Source organism: Vanessa tameamea, chromosome 22, assembly GCF_037043105.1.
Source record: "Vanessa tameamea isolate UH-Manoa-2023 chromosome 22, ilVanTame1 primary haplotype, whole genome shotgun sequence".
Taxonomy (NCBI): domain Eukaryota; kingdom Metazoa; phylum Arthropoda; class Insecta; order Lepidoptera; family Nymphalidae; genus Vanessa; species Vanessa tameamea.
Window position 1 is genome coordinate 8,542,636 of NC_087330.1, and position 26,393 is coordinate 8,569,028.

The 26,393-nt window shown below is 32.3% G+C and overlaps 1 protein-coding gene across 3 annotated transcripts in view; it reads right to left on the reverse strand.

The window, feature by feature from the left end:
* Positions 1-2,063: 2,063 nt before the first annotated feature.
* The window catches only part of LOC113400677 (allatostatin-A), a 241,578-nt gene continuing 217,248 nt past the window's right edge, over positions 2,064-26,393 (reverse strand). For 2 of the 3 annotated variants that reach the window (XM_064218506.1, XM_026640326.2), the window contains exons 2-4: positions 3,900-4,133; positions 3,350-3,477; positions 2,064-3,104 (exon numbers count right to left, since the gene is read on the reverse strand). In XM_064218506.1, the coding sequence (XP_064074576.1) occupies positions 2,803-3,104; positions 3,350-3,477; positions 3,900-4,132 (663 nt within the window). In that variant the 5' untranslated portion in view covers position 4,133 and the 3' untranslated portion in view covers positions 2,064-2,802. Of the gene's footprint in view, positions 3,105-3,349; positions 3,478-3,899; positions 4,149-26,393 lie in introns of all 3 variants that reach the window. The other variant, XM_064218505.1, reaches the window with a different exon arrangement.

Sequence of the window (26,393 nt, forward strand, 5' to 3'; positions counted from 1 at the left end):
AGTAAGTAAGGAATGGTTAATATTTCTTATAACGCCATTGTCTATGGGCGATGGTGAACACTTACCATCAGGTGGCCCATTTGCTCGTCCGCCTACCGATATCATAAAAAAGCTCTGTCTGTCTTTCTGTCAACAACAACAGACTGTTGCTCTTTTACGGACACTAAACTGAATCTAATAAAATTTGGTACGAATAGGGTACTTTTTTATTCCTAACACCTGACCACCTCTTTAAACGCGAGCAAAGCTTCGGGCAACAACTAGTGTAATATACTATTTTCGCCGTTTAAGAAAGTGAACTAACGATGAGACTAACCGACGTGTCAAATATTGCACATATTTAATGAGGATGAAGTCGATCGGATTACCAAAAGGATTTGATTAAAATCACAACTTCTAATGATCTCATTATATTTTAAGGTATTATTAAATTGTACTTTGATATTTGAAAGCAACCAAAGATCACAGGTTATTTTTAAACTATGATGGCGGGTTCAATTTCGGTTAAGCACCGCTGGATTTTCAGGTGCTTAATTTGTGTTTCTAGTTCGTCTCGTGCCTGGTGGAAGGATAGTCATCGTGAGTAATCTTGCATGTATCGCCGCGCATTGGATGTTATGTATCAACACGCATTGGAGCAGCATGGTGGATTAGTTACAATGCTTCTCCTCAGAAAGGAGATAAGCGTTTATTTTTTAAGACAAGTTATGTGAATATTGGTAAGTATACAATTATACATGGAGTTTTATCAAGGAATAAAATCGATTATACACTTCTTATAAACCCTATACGAAGAGGACGCTGAGACACAAATTATCTTTTACACTACGGCCACACTTATGCGACCGCCGAGATAAGTATTTTAAGAAAATTCTCAGGAATTGATTCCAATGTAGCATTAGCTTTAGAAATTCGCTTTCGCTTTGCTTTTGGCGTCATTGTCGCCGGTCTCCTCTCCCTTTTACTGTACTGTAATACGACGAGTATGCTGTATATTTTATTGGTAAAATTATAGATAATTATTATTAGTTTAATAGTTATAAATATTCAATGTTATTTTATATTTGAAGTATTAATGTTACATAATTTCAATTTAATTTATATATTTATTGTAATTTATTAATTTTTGTTATGATCAAAAAAATTTAATAAATTACAATAAAAGAGCACCAGACTGTATTAATATAATTGTTACGAGCAAGCCGTGTACACATGCTTAGGAATGTAATCTAGCTCAAAATTGTGTAAGTCCGTAATTTTAATGTATGTTCGGATTGTATTCTGTTTGTGTACCTTCATAGGAATAAATATATATAAAAACTATTAAAGTATAGCATAATAATAACGTCTTACTAGTCTTCAAAACTGAAGCGCACTTTCATAATCCGATAGAACGGACCGGAGAGAGATCGGGCGCAAAAACGGCTTAACGTGCCGCAGAATTACTTATCTTAGACCAGGGATTTGAATACGGTACATCTGGATCTGTAGCCGTTTAAGCTAGGCACAAGCTTAAATGCCTTGTGCCTTACATAACGAGGAATACAATAATATTTAGTTCAGTATTCCTTAATAGATATATATCTGATTATATTTCTATTTAACTTAGGTGAGTAATAATTAAACTTATTAAGTTTAATTGAAGTTGTCAATTATGATTTTGTTGATCCAATTTTAATTTATTTTACTCTGTGTCATGTGGTTGTATTATGTATTTAGGTATTGTTACTTCTATTTGAAAAGGTTACTGGGTATTATTTCGCAAAGAGGTAGAAATTGAACGAGAAAATGCTCTTAGCATTCTTTTCCAATATCGAATGTGCTCATTATCAGCACAGTAATTGTTTTAACTTTTTGCTCTGTGAGTTTTAATAAGGTCTCATTGTGTATTTTGCTTTTGTTATTTAAGTTGCTCTATTATCTATCTATCTATTTTTAAAAGAAACTGTTAAAGAATTACATACGTTCTTATCAATTATTTCCTATTATTATATTCAGTTATAGATCTCAGTTCTAAGGTTAAAGGTCAGGTCAGTTGAAAGAATTAAATCAAAAACAAAGAATGATGCAATCTTCTATGATTTGTATAATTTCTTTTAATTTGTATATTTAATGATTATATTCAAAATAAAAGATCGATAAGTCTTCAAGAAACTCACTTAGGTTTAAGAGTTAGATTCTAACATAGAGCTACGAAACATTTGGTATTAATTTTAATTGACAGGAAGATTTTTTAATTGATTAAATCATAAAAAAAATGTATTTTTGATATAAATAAAAGAGATGAATCGAGGATAGGACGGATATCGCTGAAGACAGAACAAAATGAAAGCTAGTAACTGGCACAGTCGTATAGGTTCAAATAATATTTAATCAATAAAAGTTATATCCAAATTTCGTAGATCTATGACTTCATATTAATAAGCATAACTTACAATGTTTAATAGATACGAGCTACAGGACTACAACGAGAAAATTTACAAAATAAAAACTTAAAATAACATTATCTAAACTAAATGAATACATAGCGTAATTATAGTTGATAAATGCTATTCACTATCTCAAACACACAGTCGGTATTCGTAATAATACAATTAAATTAACCGCTATTATGAAAACTCACGTGGAATTATTTAAAGAGGATTTGCTTTAATATGAAAAAACGGTAACATTTTATTTATTAACTTTTTATTTTATCACAACTGAATATAATGATCATTCTATTCGATTAAATAAAAGTTTACAGTAACGTTACGTCTGTTTCAATTCCACACAAGTTCCCACGTTATATCCACAAATAATCTAAGCGTCGTAGTAGTTGACATCGATCGGGATGTCCGCGGAACGTTTACCGAGGCCGAAGCTGAACCTGTGCATGTCTCTCTCCCTTTTCCCGAGGCCGAAATTGAATTTGCTGCTCAAACGTTTCCCGAGGCCGAAGTTGTAGCTCCTTGCCCGTTTGCCGAGACCGAAATTGTAGAGGTTGGGTCGTTTTCCGAGGCCGAAATCGTACATGCGAGCGCGCTTCTCCTCTGAGCTGTCGTCTTCGGACATGCGTTTGCCGAGACCGAAACTATAGGGGCGAGCTCGTTTGATTTCGTACCCTGGGGATAAAATTTAATTTAAGTAAAACACTAACTTTTATGGTGGCGAATAGATGGTTACCTCACGTTTGAATTATATACTTTGCTGATAATTTAATTATAATATAATATGATAACAGCTTGACTTAAATATCAATATAGATATATAGATTTGATGAAAAAAAAATTATCTTCTAAAACTATTTTAATTTGAATATACCTTGAAAAAAAAAAAAATCAAAAAGTCATTTAATAAGAAAAATCACCTGGCGCGTCTTCGTATTGGTCGATAACTTCTGCCAAGGTTTCCTGGTCGAGATCATTGGGGAACTCCTCGTCAGTCTGCTCTTCATTAACCGATCGCTTACCCAGACCGAAGGAGTAGGGACGAGACCTTTAGGACAATCAAACATAAATATAATTAAATCATATTTAAATTGAAAATTAGTAAATAACTCAACATTTGATTCTACCACCAAGAACAGTTTGTTGATTTTAACTACGGACTGACTCGTTGGTTGACTTCAGTGTCGAATAGCATGTAAAGCAGTTACTTCTGCCAGAACTCTCCCCGATTGAGTCTTGTCGATGTGGTATTATTGGATAATGAGTGATTGAATAAATAGAGAGCTTGGTCTTTGAGAATGCATGCAGTCAGCAGGCATGGATATCAGCCAAGAGGATATTATTATCACCCGACTTTGACTTTGACAATCCATAAGTGCTTCTATATTGAATAAAGGAATTTGAGTTTGAGTTTGACCATATTCACTATTAGTTATGGTTGAAAATATGTATAGATTATTTAAACTGTACCTTTTTCCTAATCCAAAGTTATAGACGGGTAGCCTCTTGTACTCTGAGACATAGCTGTAGGCTCGTTTCCCCAAACCGAAGTCGTATTGAGGGGATCTCTTCTCCAATGGAGCGACATGATCTTGTAGGTTAGTGTCCTGATTTTGGTGAATTGTCTGATCGTTTTGGGTGAACTCAGGAGTGCAAGCTATGGTGCCGATGACGAGGAGGATGACGAGAGAGGAGTACAACATTCTGAGAAAAAAAGAACTGAATAAATAGTTGAATAGCAGATAATTGTTACAAGTTTTTATCGGTGACGTAATTCGTGTCCCTTTTCCAATAAATCCAGTTATTTAAATGCTTAGACATGGCTATGCATTACGGGAATTAATACCTAAACGATGTCAATTTTCATTATAATTAGTTCAGTAATTTAAAATTCAACATGAGTTATCAAACGGACAAACAGTCTTTCTTTCGTCGTTCTATTCTTAGCGTGATTTTGATTTTCAATCGAAGGGTTATTTGTAATATCAATTATAATATGTAACTGCCGCATTAGTCGAGTGGAATTTCAGAAGACCGCAAGGCTCAGAACTTTGACATTGAATTGACATTGGATATAATTGGTCGAGATGTTTAATAAACTGTGGTAACCATTGTAGATTCGTGGACCAATGGCGTTTCTGATGTTGGCAATGTTGTTCTCGGGAAATTGGAAGTACAGTGAAAATGTCGGAAAATTCTTTTGTCTTATAATTGGCTTTTATTAAATTAAATAAATTCATTATTATTTCTTTGATTTAAATATGGATATAATTCCTTTTTAATTTAGGGTATTTTTTGTATTGATACTGGCCACACTCCCTAAACCTTTCAAAGTTTCTATTCGTTCTTTTTTCATTTTTAAATCATCGGTTTAATGGCTCAAGATGTGTTGAGCAAGAACTGTTCATAATATAGCTATTAGCAAATCGCATGGAATATGTAATTTTATAGTTTGTTTATCTCTACTTATACAATTTGAATAGGCTAAATTCACCTGACTGTGAACTCGCGATCCTTGATTAAGATATTAAAGATTTTCTAGCCAATACGCTATCACAACTCTTAAAACTTCTCGAAATTCTAAATTTATGCAGCTCACCCTGAGGGGCGTCTAATCGGATACCATAAGGGTATTTATATTAAGAATATTAAGAGTATAATATATTAAGTGAAGGATTATTGTTAAGCCTATTAAATAATTTAATTAATTTATATATTCTTGTCATGTGGAGCGTTGGCAGCGGGTGGGGATTTGATTAAGTCATAATAATAGTGTCATATAAGTGAATATTGAAACAGAAGCTAAGCTGAACATAACTGCTATACTCATATGCCCTTTTTAAATATCCCTTTTATAGCAGATTCATAACCGGACACAATAATATTTAGTTCAGCATTCCTTAACAGATATATATCTGATTATATTTCTAATAATATAACTAATAACTTCGATTGACTTGTTAATCTTTTTTGTTTTTTTTTTACTGATCCAATTTTAATTAATTTTACTCTGTGTCAAGTTATGTGTATAACAATATTTTTTTTTATTTTTATGTTTAGATATTGTTACTTCCATTTGAAAACAGAAGCTAAGCTAAACATAACTGTTATACTTATATGCTCTTTTTAAATGGTCATTTTATAGTAAATTCAATTAAAGTTACATATAATTAATTGTACAGAAGAATAAGAATAAAATGAATCAATAATAGTTGATTTATCTTGAATCGATTCTTTTGATTTAATTAGTGTGGATGCTTAGACTATTGAAATCGCTTCGTACGATCGGATTTATAAAAAACCAATTTGCATTACTTCCAATAAAATATCACTGAGATAAAGTATGTTAAAAGTATAAAATTATACGCGGAGTTTTAGTATCGCAAGGACTAGTATTAGAACTGCGATACAAAATCATATATTAGATTGCGGCTACACTTACGCGACTAGCGAGTCAAATATTGTCAAGATCATTTTCAGAAATCGACTCCAATGTGGCATCAGCTTTATAAAATACGCTTTCGCATCGCTTGTTTCTGAAGGTTAATTCAAGCTTCAGCGTGTACAAATGTTTGATTTGAATGTAAATTTACAGTTTGGTGAATATATTGGATAATAACTGCTAAACTTAGTTACGACGGAATCCGAGACAACGGGCTTAGTGCGAGACGCCACACGATTATATGATAATTGGTAAACTTACTTAATTGAAAATTTAAGTTTGTCAGAACTGTGAAGAAAATTATTCGATCAAGACGTTGAATATTCACTTGGCAGGGCATTGTGCAAGCCCGTTTGGTTAGGCATCGCCCACTCATTACGTATTTTACCGCCTAGCTATCCTTGTTGAAGGGTAAATGTAACTACATACACAATGCACATATCAAATGTCAATAAGTGGTTGGAACCAATATTGGGAACCAAGAACCATGATTGGTGCCAACCACTTATCATATATTCGAACGCCAAATATCAATAATTACTATTGTTGTTTTAGTCTGAAGGGTGCTTGAGTCCCCTGACCCGTCATTGCATCGATGTAAATTAAACATATTCAATCAATTGAACGGTTTCAATAATTTAGTCGAACACTTATTACTCGATAAATATCTATATTTGAAGCAACAAACGGATGTTTCGATAGTATTATGTAATGAATGAAATCATTTCGTATGTTTGACGCTTTTCGAAACCCTTCAACCAGTTCAAATGTATATTGAGACGACTCAATTAATATTTAACTCGTAAAATGAATGAAAATTATAGAAGATACAGTAGAAACGAAAAAAAAGCTAAAGAAAACGTTCTTTAAGAAAAATATTATAACAGTACTCTGTATTGTGTTCCGGTTAGAAGGGTGAGTGAGCCAGTGTAATCACAGGCACAAGGGCCATAACATCTTAGTTTCCAAGGTTGGTGGCGCATAGGTGATGTGAGGAATGGTTAATATTTCTTACAGCGCCTTTGTCTATGGGCGGTGGTGACTACTTACCATCAGGTGGCCCATATGCATGTCCACTAAACAATGCCATAAAAAAAAAAAATATTTTTTGTAAATATTTACCTAATAATAATGTATCGTTATAGATATTATCGAGTACACTGCTGGGCTTAAGCCTCGTTTGATTTTCAGGAGCTTTGGAGCTGATTTTATTACGATTCTGCAATATGTTTTACTGAATGAGCAGGATACTAATTATAATCACATATGAATCAGGAGATAAGGCAGTGATGCTTTCTCGGTATGACACCGCAATATTTGTAAAGGATTCGTAATCTAACCACTGAGCCATCTCAAGTCAAACGAATATACAGTTTATTTCCATTAAATTCGTTATAAGTTCTTTGTTGTGACTATATTGTCGTCCGTTTTAAAAATATACTTCAAGCGAAAGGCAAATGTAAGCTATTTTTAGTTAGCCTAACATGTGCCCATATTTCTTCTCATTGTAAATAGGTCTTAAATGGGTCAGATAAAGGCGATTTTCCCTTGCTTTTTATACGATACATGTAAAAAGTTCCATTGAAAAGGAATGTTGTTTTCATTTAAAATTCAATCGTATGGTTTTGTAAAGGACGGGAGTACACGTAAAGAATTTCCTTGAGTTCTTTTAGAAGCACTCCGTGATAAAACTACGTGGTCGGTGGTTTATTTAGCGACAAAAAGAGTCCATTTAGGACCTATTTATACCAAGAAGGTATTGTAGGAGGTGGATGTTTTCTTTTACGTAATAGGTAGGCGGGCCGGCACTTGCCCTACGTTACACCAACCTTGGGAGCTAAGATGTTATGTCCCTTGTGCCTGTAGTTACACTGGGTAGGTACACCTTTCAAACCGGAACATAAAAATACTAAGTATTGCTGTTTGGCGGTAGAATATCTGATGAGTGGGTGGTACCTACCCAGGCGGGCTTGCACAAAGCCCTGCCACCGTGTAAAAGTGTCTCTTGATGTATTCTAGTAACCGTCATGTAAGTTACAATAATAAATTCAAAATTGTTAAGGGGCAATTAAAAGTTTTGCGTTAACGATATATTTAGTCAAACTTAAAATATCTCTAAATTTACGCGCGATGTCAAGGAAAATTGAATACGCACATTATTCCTAATTGGATCCAATTTTAAGGTTCGTCTGATTTACAGAACTCACAATATATTCCTCAAATAGACAGTCGATCACACTCTTGAATTACCTAATCTAAAAAAAAGGCAGCATGTAAATCTAGTAAAACCGTCTCACCTTTCAAAGGTAAGGGCTTACTCTAACCCATTGCCCTATGGCCCAGGGGTTAGAAGACGTGATTTGTAATTGATGATTCCGAGTGCAAATGCCGGTCACATATGAATTTTCATGTTCTCTAATTCTGCTTATAATATAAGGAAAACTTCATGTGTTGAATGAAAATCTGCTACGTGTATGGAACCGCAATGGTGCTGAATGTTGGAATAACCTCTAAAACTATTCCTTTAAAGGTAAGTGTATCGTACTAAAAACGCAACATCACCAACCCACACATCCACCAAACCGCATTGGAGCAGCGTGGTGAAATATGCTCCAAAACCTTGGGAAATTTACAGGCTGAAACTATATATATAGCAAACTTCATCTAAATCGGATCACCGGTTAAATCTTGTAGAAGTAACAGACAGAATTTCTTTCGCAATTATAACACCATATGGTTCTATTTAAGACATCTTGTAGTGTCTCTCTGTCTGTCACTTACAAATGATTCCATCGCCAAACTTTAATATTCTATATGGTTCCAGTTTAAAATAAAACTTAAACCAGTGTGAAATGTTTAAATTTAGAACACGTTTAAATTTATTGCCAATGGACAGAACGACGTATGTATTTTTATCTTCAACCTTTTAGTTTAAATTGTAGAGATGAAATAACTACTATATTTTTATGACACGGCAATATTAAAGTGTCGAGTAATAAGATCTTCAGTTCCAATATTCGAGATTGTTGCGATATTTTTATTTCCATTTATTTATGTACGAGATGTTGTACGTAACTCCTTTCATGTACCTACTTTATATATATTTATATATTCTACAGCCCAACAGCCATACTTTGTATTTTTGTTAAAACAAATGTTTGATCAAATGTTATGAACAAACTTTGATGAATGGTTTGATGGATAAGTGAGTCGGTGTTACTATAGGGACAAGGGACATAATATCTAAGTTCCCAATGTCTATGTAACGTGGTGGTGGTGACTTACCATCGGGTGGTCCATTTGCTCAACCACCTATAAAATAAAAAAAAATACATTTCCTTATCTTTTTATTTAACTCCACGCGCGACTAAGACCTCAGGGACTGCGGCATCATAGTAAAGATTTAATTGGTTACATTAATATTTAGATTTTATACCAATGAATACACATATATATTGGTATATTCATTTACAAATTTTACCAATTTTACGAACAACTAATTACAATAATTACAGTCGAGTACATTTATATAAATGTACATGTTAAAAAATGTAGACGAGTGATATGATTTAATCCTACAAATCGTTTTAAAATTATGATTGTGATTTCGTGGATTTTAAAGCTTATAATTTTTTAATGATTTGGAAGTAGAACGATACAAGTATGTACATGTTATCAATGTACAAGTACGGTGGTATACGTGTGCGTTCATTTCTGAAGATGGTCCAATGACTGAATTTACATATGATTAATTTATGTTTATAAATCATTTCGGCGGTAAAGAAAGACATCACGATGTCCGAAACATGCAGTATCCCTCCCACATATAATAGATTTCCATGGCGCAATGGTAACAAGGCCGCTTTGGGCTATTCTCGTCCTCACTCCCAATACAAGTTTTAAGCTTAATTTGAGGGGTCAGTAGGAATATTATTAATTCCTTCTAAATGGACATTACTACTCTTAAAAAAAAAAATCATGTGTATGCAGTTTTGCTAATGTTAACATAAAGTTTATTTCTACTCAAAATCAAAATATACTTTATTCGAGTAGGCTTTTACAAGCACTTTTGAATCGTCATTTAACAAACTATATTAAGTGAAGCTACCACCGTTTCGGAATGAAGATTCTACCGAGAAGAACCCGCATAAACTCAGTAGCTACTCTTTTTCAACATTTAAAAATACAGTCATGTTAGTTAAATACAATTATATATGTATGTAATATATCCTGCCTGGAAGTCAACAAGTATTAACTACACACTTTTTTATCATCTGTATAATCTTGTATTGAATAATATCTTTACCAATGTATTTTTTACAAATGATTTGAATTTATGAAACGGTAAAGTTAAAAATGTCTCTAATGATGTACCCGTCGAAGCCCAGTTTAATTAGCCATTTACTAACAGGCTAACCTTTTTTAAGCGTCGATGTTTAATCAGCAACCTCGATAATGATAAGCTAATGTATCTTCCGTTCATAGAATTAGTTTTAATTTTCGCATAATGGTTTACTACCAAGAATGGTGGTATAAATTCTTATTACTAATTTTAAATTTAGTGTTACAAATATTCACAAATTCTATCAATAAATGAGCTCTTCGCGGCTCCATATTTTCTCTTAAGAAACCTCCTCATAATACTTATCTTCATGAAACAGGTCTCAAAACGATGTTATCTGTGATAGCGCTAAAGAGACATCGTCTGCTCGTAATAGACTATATTCATTTATATAAAATCTAAATATAATTTATTCAACAAGTGCGATCAATTAAATAGTCATTTTAAAAGAGACGGTTTGGATAAGATCTTATCGAAAAGAAAAGTTGGGGGCTACCATACACAGATCTTGACCAAATTCGATCATTCACTAGGCTTTGTCCACTGCTAATGGCATCCAGGTTACCTATTAACTTGGCCTTTTAAAAAAATTAGTGTTCATGTCAAAAAACATTTACAAATAAGCCATATCACTCTATACGAGATTATTACAACAGACAGACAGGATATATGTAAATTTAATTGGAATTAAATTGGAGTTTCTTGCTAGTTCTTCTCGGTAGAGTCTTCTTTCAGAATCAGTGGTATGGTGGTTTCACATACAATCAACACTGTAACGTAACGATACAAAAGTGCTTTTATGAGCCCACTTTAATAAAGAAGATTTTTTTTTATACCATGAATTCTAATTCAGCTCTTGACAAAATTGTTAAGTACAAGACGAGTTATACTATTTTAATTGAAGCTATCAAGTAATATTTTATATTAATTCCCCGTGTTTTTTGTTTTACAACAAAAGTGTTATTAAATCTGATAGACATAATCGTTGGATTATTGATATCGGAGGGGGAGATTGTTAATTCAACGCTTGGATTAATAGTAATGTTATACAGTTTGTTTTTTTTTTATATTTTAATGTTCTTAATAGTCTTATACAGGATCTTGCCTTGCTTATCAGGGTGGAAAGATATTTTCTTTCCTATCGTTTTAGTACATGTTTTAATGATTTATCTTTATAATCTTACTAGCTACCCATTTCAGATACACACCAGTTCAATGAGGGTCTATGTACAACTTTTATATTAAACATTATTGATTTTTTTCCGATTATAAAGTTGAAATTTTTCGCTTTTCTTTTCTATAATATGCCTGTATTATACACATAAATCTTCCTCTTGAATCAATATATTAATTGTTGAAAACCGCATTTATATCTGTCGCGTAGTTTAAAAGATCTGAGCGTACAGACGACGGGAATTGATTTTTTAATACTACTACTGTCCTTGATATGAACTAATTCCTAAAATACTAATCATTGTAGTCCCCAGTCACAGGCCTCTACTCTGCAGATCTTAAAATACATATTAGCCTCATTTTATAATCCAAAGTCTTATGAAATCAAAATAATATATATAACTATACTGAAATTTGCAATAAAATTTAGATTTTCACGATATCTGTTAAAACAAACATGTCTAAAAGCCGTTACGCGTACACTTGATGTTATTGGTGATAACTAAACTGCCAATAAGTGTTATCAGCTTATCAAACCGTATTGAGCGTGATTTAAACCTTTTGACGGTGTTCTCATATATCATAGTGTCTGGTGGCTAGATATAAGGCCACATATCCCCAGGTTCTGGCTTCAAAGCCCAGGTTGGGCCAAACAAACGTTATTAGGTTTGCTGTCGAAAAATTCTCAGTGCCAGCCTGAAGTATGGAAGTTGGCAGTTTGTGCAGTCCCGTACCTCGGAAATCATGTAAACCCGTCGGTCATTGTAAGGTGATGGTCAGAGAGGGAGTAGAGAGTGTATCTGTGTTTGCACACACACTTTTACACTACCATATATCCTGCGTAGTTGGTTAGTCTCCCTTGATTGGCTGTTGTGACCAAAATCGTCAGGAAAACGAGACACAGTTAGCAACAGTAACATTTCCAATTATAGAACCAGAGTGAATTGGATTGAGGATCAGGAACTTTTTCATTTTACATTAACAGCCTTTAAATTTCCCACCAATTTGGGCTAAGGCCTCCTCTCCATTTGAGGAGAAGGTTTAGAGCATATTCCACCACGCTGCTTCATTGGTTAGTGGATACACATGTGGCAGAATTTCGTTGAAATTATATTATAGACTATGCAGGTTGTCCTCACGATGTTTTCCTTCACCGCCGAGCACAAGATGAATTATAAACACTAATTAAGCACATGAAAATTCAGTGATGCTTGCGTTTGGACCCGCAATCATCGGTTAAGATGCACGCGTTCCAACCACTGGAACATCTCGGCTCAAGAACTTTATTTTAATATAATTTTATTATGATTATTTTGTGTCCATAACAAATTTCGTGCTTCGCGATATCAAATCGTTACAAAAACGGTAGAATCTTCTTTGATTGGACGACTCGTGACTAGATCGGTGAAATCGATGAAAACTGACATTTGAATAAATGATCGGTGGAAAAAATCGACTAACAATTTGAAACTCCAAAAGTGTATCCGCGACTTTTGAACATCTTAATGTTTCAGTAGCTTAGCTATAAATAGATTTGACAGCGCAAAATATTCTCAGCGTTTCGACTTGTTTTAATAGAGACTGACACAATTGCATTAGTTCGATTCAAATTTTCAACGCAAAGTTTGAAAACTTGGTGTCATGTTAAATCAATTGCCTCGGTTTTAAGTTTAACTCTTCAACCGATCGTTCGAATCGGTCACAGATACAGTCACAGTTGAATTAAGTGGACTGATTATTGTATTTGTTAATGGAATCTTACGTATTGAGACCTAAATATATGTGTTTTTTCTCTGTATGTTAATTCTTCAATCTAAATTTTGTACGTAGACCATTATTGTACCCAGGTGAAGCCGGGGCGGGTAGTTTGTTAAAAATCATTTATCTTCTCTTACGAAGAATCAATGATTAAGTTGGTTTATGAGGTGTTAGCAAAGTGACGGATGAATGCGTATCTTGTCGACCAGGTTTACTGCCTATAAGCTATTAAGTTAAACGATTATAGAACACTTTAAGCATTTATAAAATGTGACATAAAATGAAATTAATTTATTCTTGAAACTATTGTTACTCAATCGGACTCTGATATCATTATAACATTCCTTACATTTACAAAAGAGACGAGATGGCTCAGTGGCTAGAACGCGTACATCTTAACCGATGATTACGGGTTCAAAGCCAGGCAAGCACCGCTGAATTTTCATGTGTTTAATTTGTGTTTATAATTCATAATTTAAGGAATACATCGCGAGGAAATCTACCTGTGTATAATTTCAACGAAATTCTGCCACATGTGAATCCACCAACCCGCATTGGAGCAGCGTGGTGGTATGTACTTCTAAACTTCTCAAAGGAAGAGGAGGCCTTAGCCAAGCAGTGGAAAATATACAGGCTATATATATTCCTTACATCCTTTAAAGCATTTACCAAAGTAATTTCAAATTAAACTGTGTCCAAGTTATGGAATACGAAAAACATCAAGAAAAATTGAATTTCTGTATCTTCAAAGTCGATGTCACTTGTTTTATTTATCGGGACCACATCACGTTCCTTCGCCTAACGAATACAAGGAATTTGGCACACACGTAGCTTGGCTAATAAAAACGACATAAAATACCTATTATTCTGAGGTTTTATGTGAAAAAACTTTCAACATAGACTCTCGACATGGCTATTTAACTTTAATTCTAAAGAAGTTTAATAATCCACGTCCATGCTGTAATTATCCATCCAACTGGGTTAAAGGTCGACGATGTCAAAGAGTTTTGAAGAGGTGATATTCGATTGCAGACTTAGTTCGAGTGAACTTTTAACATTGTTGAATATTGCGATTGCTTATTGGTAATGGTCAAATTATAAAACAAAAGGCAGACGTAGTGTTCGGAACCAGAGATGTTTTATTTATTTATTTGTTTATTCGAAACACCATCGGCATATTCACAATGCAATCAAAAGTACACGGACCGATGCAGTGTGATACACCACTACTGGTAATTACAGCACTATTGAATTACAATAAAAAGTAATACATTCTTAAATTAATAATAAAAACTTAAACAAACACAAACTGTGGATTTGTTATTTCGGATCTGGATATACATAGATCCGTAATATAATATACGGATATTTGAATAATATTTTACCGGTTTCAGATACGGTTACGGATACGAAATTTAGTCGGATAATCCGATTGTTTCAGATACGAATATTAGGTTATTAAGGTATTGTAAAAGAAATTATAAGGTAATTGTTTGACTTTATTTGTAAGCTATAATTTGGTATTTGATATAATCACAGAAAATAAATAGCCTTAAAAACATTTTTTTAAATATCTTTAATTAAACATTATGCAAAAAGAAAATTATAATGAACAATTATTTTATCCGATTTGATTATGGATAGATTCGGTTTGGATAGATTTTTATTTCGGACATCCGATAATTATGGTTACGTTAGTTACGTTAGATTATTGAGAATTTCAAGACTAATATACGAGTTCTTATAGTAGGTACGTACGTAGCAAATTATCATTATCACCATTACATGATATAAAACAAAGTCGCTTACCGCTGTCTGTCCCTGTGTATGCTTAGATCTTTAAAATTTCACCAACGGATTTTGATGCGGTTTTTTTTATTAGATAGATTGATTCAAGAGGAAGGTTTATATGTATAATATACGCACAATATAGTAGAGAATTACTGATAATTTTAGTGGTTTCTGAAGTGATGACGATATTTTGCGCTTAGTGTACTACAGTATTGTACACCTTAAAAACGTCTTTCAAAAAGTTCGCCAAGATATATGTCTATCTCTTAGGGATAACTCACAATAACCATTTTTTATCGTTTACTTTTTACGAGAAATAATGGCTTATTTTCAAAGCAATACAGCATGAATCCTTATCCAATTAAGTACCTTAAATACATTGTACATTTAATATAGACCAACATGGTCCTTTACGGCATTTAATTTAAATGAATATTTTCGAAGATATTACAGATTTTAAACACAGGGACATATCGGTTTTCGTTGTATAACGACTGAAAAACTGTAAACGATGTAAGACATTCTGTATTATATTTAGTGGCACCATTGCTCCCGTGCGAAGCCGGGGCGGGTCGTTAGTATTACAAATATTTTATAACATAATTTATGTGTTGAAAATGAGTAAAGCTTTATGTAATTTACTAGAATGAAGTATAATTAGATTTTGATACTGCTTATATTGAATATATTTTTTATATCGTCATAAAAAAATCGCTCTTTGATTTAATCGTGTTTTAGTATCAAGATTTATTGCGATCCTGCCTTATCTCGTATCTCATGGGATCCTCAGTCACACTTAACGTTAAGACGTGAACGTGTTAAGCTAAAAAAAATCTCCTGCATAATAGCTAACCTCGTATCGTAAGTAAACTCTTACTGCGCTCGCTAAGCTAAATACCCAATCAACCATATAGATATTTTTATTTATTTATGTTATATTTATTAATTATAATTAATGTTATTATATACGAGTATCGATATATTAAGATATAATTTTAATAAAAATGTAAACGATTTCAATTTTTTTTTTCAAAATTTAAATTAGGCCATACATTTCGAAACAAAAAAAAAACCAAATACTTTTATATATGACGGATTGCGTCATGGTATGGGCATGTTTTTCTATTTTTTTTTTCTTTTAATTTTCTTTAAACTTAATAATAAGTCTATCAAATGTATGCACTGATTGGGAGGTCACTGGCCCCTAGCATACGGGTATGCCTAGTTTAGGGCCTATATAATATAAGAGGGCCTCTTTTGATATATGTAACATATTGTAAATATTATTATTATTATTACTATGTTGGATTAAATGTATAGCTATCATCGGTACGACAGATTCTAGTGAAAAGAACTCATAAGAAATTCAGTAGTTACTCAGTTTACACCAATTAATTTATTTTACAAACTAGATATTGAAAGCCTATAAATTATTTTGAATAAAATGTTTATAAATAATCGTTAAAGGTTGTACAGCTTCTAGCTATTGAGTTATGTATTTGAGTAATAACTCAATAGAGCTAATGTAATGGATACTTTTTTGGTTTGACATTTTTATCAATAGAAATATATTCTGTACAAGTTAGCTTGATTATTTTGACGGTTGTAATTTTTTCTGATCGACATAACTTTGCAATGACGAACACATTATTTTCTTAATTTAATGATTTTAAAAATTGTAAAAAAACATATAACACAAAAGTCCCTAAAGATTCAAGCGTTAGACGAAAATTTTAGAACTTTTTATTGCTTCAAAGTAAAATTTAAATAGGAACACTGGAAATAATAGACGCTTGTACAATGTTCAATCGGTCCGACGGATGGGACACGAAAAACAGGCAGTAACTGTTACAAATATCGATTACAAAGAATAATTATTAAAGATCATTGTTAAGTTATTGGTATTGAACGGGGTCCTTTTGGTTGGGGTTCCCCACCAAAATTAATCACATAAATTATTTGATGTTCCTGTTTACTTGAAGCTGGGTGCTCAATATGTACCAAGCCTTTTTAAGCTTTAGCTCCAAATATAAAATACAACGAGAATTGAATATGTAAATAAGTAATGAATAGGTTAGATTTATCTCACTGTTAAGACCTTTTGAATTATTTACAAGTACCAAGATTTAATGCCAAGTAATAGAGTCTTAACCTTCGTTTATCAACAAGTCTTGAACTTTGAGCCCACATTTCCATTTATAATTAAGTAGGGTTAAGTCAAATTGTTCATATAGTAAGTACCTTGTTAATGAATTACTTGGCTTAAGACTTACGAGTAGAGAATTACTGACCTGTTAAGTAGACAAACGAAATTGAACGGTATCCCATTGTGATAGAACTCTTTTCGTTTGATGATGTGTTCGTTCAACTATGCAACAATTATTTTACTTTGAATAGTATATTTAAATAAATAAATATGTGCTTATATACAATATGAAAAATCTTGTAAAAATATTACACATATTGGGATATTCATGTTTTTGTTTATTTATACTAACTGGCAAGTAAAACTAAGTCTTTATGGATACTTAATCTGTGAAAACATACTCTTGATTCCAACCATAATGGGTAAAAACCCAAATAGACAACATTTGACGGCAAATTCGAGAGCTTGTTTAATCTATGATATTTACTATGGATTTGCGAAAAAAGGCGTTTTAACGGCGACTAAACTTTTATCGGAATTTTGGAAGTTAAATTAAAGTGGAAATAAGTGGTTAAGGCAATAGTGTTGTATTATAAATAAATATATATTAATACTAAACTATTAGAAGTGCACAATATAGCTGAGTTATTAGCAAATCGTATGAAATACGTAAATCTAAGGTTTGTTTATCTTTTTTCCTACTTCCATTGGAATAGGCTGTACATATGATGTATGTATCTAACTAGCAGTAGAGCAGCATGGTAGATATTGTTTTTACATTATACATACATAATCAGCCTGTAAATTTCCCACTGCTGGGCTAAGGCCTCCTCTCCCGTTGAGGAGAAGGTATGGAGCATATTCCACCACGATGCTCCAATGCGGGTTGGTGGAATACACATGTGGCAGAATTTCGTTGAAATTAGACACATGCAGGTTTCCTCACGATGTTTTCCTTCACCGCCGAGCACGAGATGAATTATAAACACAAATTAAGCACATGAAAACTCAGTGGTGCCTGCCTGGGTTTGAACCCGAAATCATCGGTTAAGATGCACGCGTTCTAACCACTGGGCCATCTCGGCTCAGTTTTTACATTATACTATTTTAATCGCGTTATAGAAATACTATGGGAGTGAATTTATATGATGCGCGCGCTCAGGGTGACATCAAAACTATACGTTACTCGCTAAGCCGCCATTTAAATGTCATGTACCTCGTAATAGTCAACTTCGCAACATATCTTATTTTAAAATATTGTTATGAATTTAAATTGTGAATATTTAAATTTACGAGTAAGCGTTATTAATAATAGTCTTGAAATAAAAAGAAATTACTTTTATCACAATAATCATAATTTAATTGCAAATCAATTTCAATAAATACACGCATGTTTTTATCATTTTATATCAGTAGTAATTTTTTATTACGTATTACGAAACTAAAAGTAAATTGACGTCTTCAATTTGTCAATATATCATTAATATTATTAACAAGAATGTAATCTAACGTCTGTCTGTCTTTCCTCGAAAATAATGAGACGTTGTTACCGTACAATCGTATTATTCCTCTGTCGTATTTAATGATTTGTCATTTATATTAATACAATATTTTCGATATCTAATATCTGTCATCGAAGTATTATATCTACTCAACTGTCGTTTTAGTTTAGTGCCCAAATAAGTTTTCAGATATCAAGGTCTCGGGTTTGAATCCCGAATGGACCCATAAAAAATATACTTTATTTTACAGAACTTTATCAAACGTTAAGTTACCACCGGTTTGAAATGTATATTCTGCCGAGTACAACTGACAAGAAACTTACTGTTGTTCGAAATTTAAAATACAAAGTTATGCCCCTTAAATATAATAAAATGTTTATGATATCACCAGCCTGAAAGTCGACAAGTATTAGCACCACGTTTTTTTACCGTCTATATAATGTTGACGGCTAATTTAAAAATATCTGTGGAATTTTATTATCGAAATGAATACTGTGCCCCCGGAAGGATTTATTGACTTTGCGGAATGGGAAACTTGGAGTTACACGTCAACTTCCGTCCCATCTGACTATAAGGGCGTAGTAATTGACATCACACACACACAAATGGACTATATCTAACAGTAACATATTGTTGGTGTCCTGTTGTCAAACACTTTTAAATCTCCAATTACAAAGAATCACTTTAATGAGTTTTAACCCTTAAATTACATAATAATATATTAATTATAATAATTGTTTAGTTCTGCATAAAATAGTACATGTGGTGGTAGATGGTAGTGGTAGATGGTAGTGGTTGCTTCAAAAGCCTTATTATTGCTTTACAATGCATGCCTTATTTACTATTCCTCCGTTTAAATCAAACTTTAACATAACACCGCTATTGTATAACTCCGTAGACAATAAAATACACTCTAACAGTAAAAATGAGTTTGATATTCAACGTTGCAACTTTTAAACTAACAAAAATAGTAAATCAATAATCTCATCCCAATCACATACGTTTGTTTTTATTTGAATGAATCGATTTGTTCTTTTACTGTTGTAGTATTATTTTTTCACTTTTTGTCGTAATTATGTTTAAATATTTTTCGCTCAATGTCGTACGTATAGTCTCCCATATTTGGAGGGGCGCACAACACGTAAAACTTTAATTAAATTTAAGATTTTGTATCTTTTGTTATAGACTCATAAATTATATAAAAGTTCAATAAATCGGGATAATAACTTTTTGTTATTTCTTTTATCAGACTTATCTTAACAGACTGATTCTTGGCTGTAGAATAGAATCTATTTGAAAGTACTTGTGCGTGTTTTGCACAAATGGTTTCCTAATAATGGCTTTATATAAATAGACAGTGTTGTTATTGTATGTCATAATAGAAGGCCCGGACGACGGACGCTGTGGTTTACATTATACGTTGATTTATATTATTTATAGTTGTTGCCCGCGGCTTCGCTTCATTTAGGGATTGATCGTACGGTAGAAGGCATAAATCTTATGTCTAAGTGTGTAAGTTCAATCTTGCTTCAAAACAAATTTCATAAAATTCACTTTAGTATTTTAGTTGTAAAAGAGCAACAGACCGACAGAGTTACTTTCGCATTTATGATATTAGTATATATAATAATGCTAAGACAAAACCTTTGATAACAACATATTGAAAAGCAGTGTTTGCGTGATGCGGATTCAATAAAACAGAGATATTTTTATAGACATAGTTTATATATTTAAATTCGGACAAGCAAACGTCAAAAGCAACTTAAGTGACGTTAATATTACATGTCAAAAACCTTTTTTTAATTTGACGCTGTCATCTTTGTGATTGATGCGTCCAATTATAAGGAATATTAGTTATTGTTATTGATGATCAAATTATATGAAGGGATAATCCCTTTTTAAACATGTTACGCGTGCCCGAGAAAGTTCAACGACCTAAGTAAATAACAACAATGGCGTCTCTTGAAATAAAACAAAATCGCTGTAGAATTAGCTTTCCGAAAATGTATAAAAACTAGGAATTTATTTCAAAGCAACCGAAATAAAATGATCAGAAAGGACGCTGGTGGAAATTCGTATGCGAACATGACCGAATTTGTACTAAAGGTCGCTCTTTAAAATTCCCACAAAATTGATTTAAAATAATAACCAATGTAAAAAAACTTATTTATTTATTTAATTTACTTACTTAATACAAATTTAAAATTAAATTTAGATACATTAACAGTTCAGTAGCTAAGTTACAATTAAGATATTTTTTAATTTAGCCTAGTTCTTGCTCGAAGTGACTTCCCCTATTGCGAACGCAAAGTCGCATTCTTTTTCTAAGTTGTGACCTAACTACCAAACTAATCAAATTATTCCGCATTGTATTTGAAGCGTTCATAATTAAACGATTATGTTTTTAAAAATAATCTGCAGAACAAGTTTCATAATGTTTTTTTTTTTCAGGCATATTTGAGGGAAAAAAATAAAAAAATATTGAAATAATATCGTTTTTCGTTCGCATTTTTAAATTTGGACCGATAATTATTGTTTAAATATTAAAAAATATCTAGTGTTTAATCGTTTTTATATATCAGAAGAAAAAAGTAGATTTTAATCGAAACTTTTTTTTTAATAAATTTTTGAAGTTGCAATTTTGACTTATGAAAAATGGTTCACTTTTGCATTATGCATGTGGGTGTTAAAATTATCGCAAATAGTCACCCCTATCACCTCCTAACGGGAATACGTCGAATTACCAATAACCCTGTATATATTTGTAAAATATATATATTGTTTAATGCGACGTGCATTGTCAGTTATATTGGTGTTTATTTAATTTGATTTCAAAAAAAAGAATAGAATATTTTCAATAATAAGAATGTTTATTATAATAAAAAATAAAGGCTCGTCCAATTTTAGATGTTGTTGCGATATATTACGCGATCAATAATCTTTGATTGTGCCTTATAAATTTTTTAATAAATTTTTATCTTTTACTAGCTAATCGTCCCGACAAACACAAAAAGTCTTCGCGTAGTCACCAAAATTTCAACGCAATCGAAAACATTTATTTTAATTTATTTAGATATTATTTACTTATGTATTCCTTGTCAGAGGCTCACCCTGCATTATCAGTAATAAAACAAACAATTATAAATACCGGATATTATTGAAAGGGTGTGCGTAGTGTTATGCTGTAGGCTTATGCTCAGACTCAATAAAGCCCTAAACGACAGGAAAGTATGATAAAAGCTGCCTTAAAATTGTCCGATCCTTATGACCTTTATCTATTAGGTTGCAACTTAATATTAATCATTCCATATATTAAGGGTTATTTAGATGGCCGACTCAGCAAATCTACTGTCAAACAGTAATAAATACTCAGTATAGTCGTGTTCCGGTTTGAAGGGTGTGTGATTCGATATATATAAATGGACAAATGCACAAATATATATGTATAAGCGAATCCAAAATGACCTGACCTTTTATGGTTCTAACAGACGCTTATATTAAATTTAGTCTTGTTAATTGTAACTGTTAATTATTTTGATTTTTGATTTCGTCACTTCCCAATAACTAAACGATTTAATTAAATTTTATATCAATTACTTTAACAAAACAACTATATGCATGTTTTAATAAAGTTTTAAAAGATTAAGTTTAATTTATATTTATGACGTACGGATGGACTCTTCAAATAATATTGCGTTTACGAAATAGTTAGCGATCTTTTCATCTGACTTAGATAAGGCACGTTCACAATTACTTGTTCCACGGAGTAAGGATACGTGCCTTATACCCTTCGATATTAATTAAAAATAAATGATGAGTTTTAAAAAGTTGCGCCGTTTTATAGGCAAGGGATTTAATTTAATTTTATTATGTAATACTAGTTGTGGCCCCCGGCTTCGCTCCCTTTATTGTTTGCTGGGAAAGCGTAACATACAGACAGACAGAATTATTTTCGCATTTTAATATTATTTTTTTTATATGAGTTAAGACTATACTAATCCTCTTCGCTGCTTCATTCATATACAAAGAAACGTACTGTGAATGTCCCACTGTTGGGCTAAGATATTCTTATTTCACCATGCTGCTCCAATGCGAGCTGGTGGATAATTTTTTTATATATTTTCATACAAGCCTCGCAGGTTGCCTCACGATATTTGCAATGAAATGAAGAGCGTCTATGTCGGATTAGCTGTTTTCACGAGATTATTGAAAGGGATTGTGATTCAAATATTTATAAGTTACTCAGACAAAAACTACTACACAAAAGTTAAGTCTCGTATTAATAGAATCTATTGAAAAAATCATCAATAAACATTACTGATATTTGTCAAATTATTTATTAGAAATGCGTGTTTTCAATAATTTCTACAATTTAATGTGAATTGAACGCTGTGCTACCAATAAAATGAGTTGCAAGTTATTTCTAGCAAATATATTATTATTATCGTTTAGTTATCGTTTTTTTTTTCTAATATTCATAATTGTATCGATTTTCGATTTTTAAAACAACAAACACTATCCGCGTTATATATTTAAATATTATAAACAGCCAGTACTGTTTGAACATTTGTTTTTATACTAAAAATATATCAATCAATACTTTCTGATCATTAAAAGATTCCGTCCTGTTGATTTTATTGCTCGGACGATTTCATTTGTTTGGAGAGTTCTATATTTAAATATTACCCTTTGTTCAAACAATAAAACCTTATTTAGGTATAATTTGAAAAACGAATGCAGTTTAAAAGAAATATCCTTACAGTAATTATGAAAGTAAAGTAAAGTAACAGCTCCTTTAATTAATAATTACTAATTAACTCAATTACTTCACGTTGTTCCAATGCAACTCGCATTGGAACAACGTTTGAGGTTGATTTCAAATTGCGATTTATTTATTTAAATTAGACGCACGTGGGCTTCTTCACGTTGTTTTTCTTCACAGACATGAATGAGATGAATTGTAAATGTAGAATAAGCTCTTGGAAATTCTTGGGAATCCTTTAGTTTAGAGTTTTAGTTAGTTTATTTATAAGACATATATCTGATGTTTTTTTTTTTTATAAAATAAGTAACAATTCAGATGAATATTTGTGTTTTACTTAAGATGAAATGAAAACTTAATAAGTTCTAAATTAACTAAGTCGATCTGATTGTTAATTTAACAATATAAGAACTGCACAAGTATATAACGTACGGAACAATGTATTTAGAGTACGGAATTTATGTATATTAAATAAAAATATATAAAAAAATTATCAATACTAAAAATTAACTTAAAACATTTAGATGGGACTTCCTATAAGCCATATGATAATGAACTCAAGCTAAGATCAAAATTAATTCAAAAACAACATATGTGCAGGTCAATTGAAAAATTTCTTTTTCAAAATGGTTCAAAAACACATAAAATATCTTCATATAAAAATCTACACCAGTTAGTTAGTAGATTTGTTGTAATGACCGCGTTGTCAATCACCCTTCACGATATTAGTCAAGGGTTCTCGTAGTTATTGTTTTAAGAGTGTATTTTAAGAGGCTGTCATTCGCCGTCACAGCATCCAGAGAGTTAGCGGCAAAAGCGTTCAAGTGAAGCGTTCCATTAAAATGCAAATTTATCTCACATCTTCGACCAACCCCTGAGATGTTAAGTTTAGATGATGAAAAAAGATTAGTAATAATTTACGATATCTTATATATTAATAGCGTAAGCCGATTTTTGTCCCAGTGGTTATGGGACGATAGCAGCACGTAGAGGATCAGGTATTGTCTCATTTTGAAGTCGAAGATCTGCAGAAAAATGAAGAGGATTCTTACTGGCAATTTACTAAATTGTTATGATTTAACAAAGAATTAATTTTGTAGAGCGGGAAAAGTTACTAGCCGGGTAGAGAGCTATGGCTGTATATAAAAAATAAAAACAAACTTAAAACGTGCGAACATACGTCGTCAGTTTACAATGAAATTAAATCAAAACAAAATCTGTTGAATAAACGCGAAGCTTTCGCGCGCTACCCATTAGTTGTGTATTTTAAAACCATCAAACTGTACACTATTTTAATGTTTGTAGGCGATACATTCATAAATAGTGTTGACAAAATTATAGCCAACATTATTATCCAATACTAGTTGACGCGCGCAGATTCACTCACGTTATTTGACGTCAGGTTTTATGTATAAAAAATACCTTATGTCCTTTCTTAATAGCAAATTAAATTCAGTGATCTGGCCGAGATAAACAGACACACTGCACGCACCTGCTTATAAATAGTTAAAATTCCACCACCCGTTCGGTGGGTACAACACATCAAGTTTTTCTTGAGCTATAACAATCGCAGTGTTAATAAACCTTCTTTTTAATTCCAAGCGCTGACAGCGAATCAGGGCTAAGATGGTTACGAGTAATATTTTTGTTTAAACGTTAAGTTCTTAAGCCAATCAATTAATGATTGACTTACGAACTTCAAACAGTCTGAAAGGTCCTTACGTCTTTTAATTGAATTTGTCAATTAACAATTTAGAAGTTGAATGCTTTCGAAGGTATAATTCTTGTGTTTGTTGGTTATTTTGGCAATTACTCGTAAACAATTGAAAAGATTCGCTCTAATGAAATATACCTGAACAATTGATAAATGTTATTAAGAGGGAAAGTTTGTTTGTTTGTATGTGGAGGTAATCTTGTAAACTAATGATGGAAACTACATTATTCCTAGGAGCTATAGGGTTATGAATTATATTTATATAATGAAATTTTCTTTATTGCACGTGAGAAGCCAGTGAGATCACTAGTAATTGATAACAACAGTTAACTGACTTAACTGTCCCACTATTGGGCAAAAGTCTCCTCATTGCTTAAGATTCGAAGCGTACCGTGCTGCTCCAGAATAGACTGGTGTCCGTAAAAAGTAACTGAGCTGTTTTTACCTTTTAAATTTCCGTTCACTTATTGAATTCAGCAAAACCGCCACCAATAGTAACTCGAATTTAGTAAAAGAACATATCACTAGTAAACAAAATAAACATGAGATTCACGTGTAGTTATAATAATGACGTCTTGACCGATTTCTTTCACGGCACCAATCTGAAAGGAGACCAGCCAACTACGAGGGACATATCATAGCGCACGTGTGTGTGCTAACACCTGTGTGTTGTGTGAGTGACTTATTATCCAATGGGACTTATTATCCAATGGGACTTATTATCCAATGGGACTTATTATCCAATGGGACTTATTATCCAATGGGACGATAAATTCGACACTACTAGAAAGAGTTCAGGAACAGGACCAACTGTCTCATGTGCTTTTCAAGATACGAGAGTGTACACACTTCTAAATTCCATACTTCGGACAGTAACGGAGAATTTTTCGACGAAACCGAAAATGACTTCTTATGAGTAGGTAAGGTTTGCGGTTCGAAGCTTTGAACCAGGCTTGAGTCAGTCTGTCAGGCATGACGTGTAGACATACTACAGTTCGTTTCAATTTAAAATTAAGTTTATAACTGCGACTGACAAGTATCTGTTTTCTAATTCCACATAAACTAATGTTATAAGGGAATAAAAACGCAATTACGTTTGCATTAATCAGTTACCAACTTTGTAATGTGATGTGAAAGTTTTATCCAACGAAGTAATTCGTTTATTTTAACTCTCTATCTTGTTTGTGTTTTTATTGCGTTTTTTTTTAAATAGTTAAAATAATGTTCGGCATGAGTTGCGAAATGTAATGCCACTTTAATACATTTTTTTATTGATTTTTAGTTAATTTTTTTATGTAGGAAGAAGTAAAAAGAGTGAAGCCTGCAAATGTCCC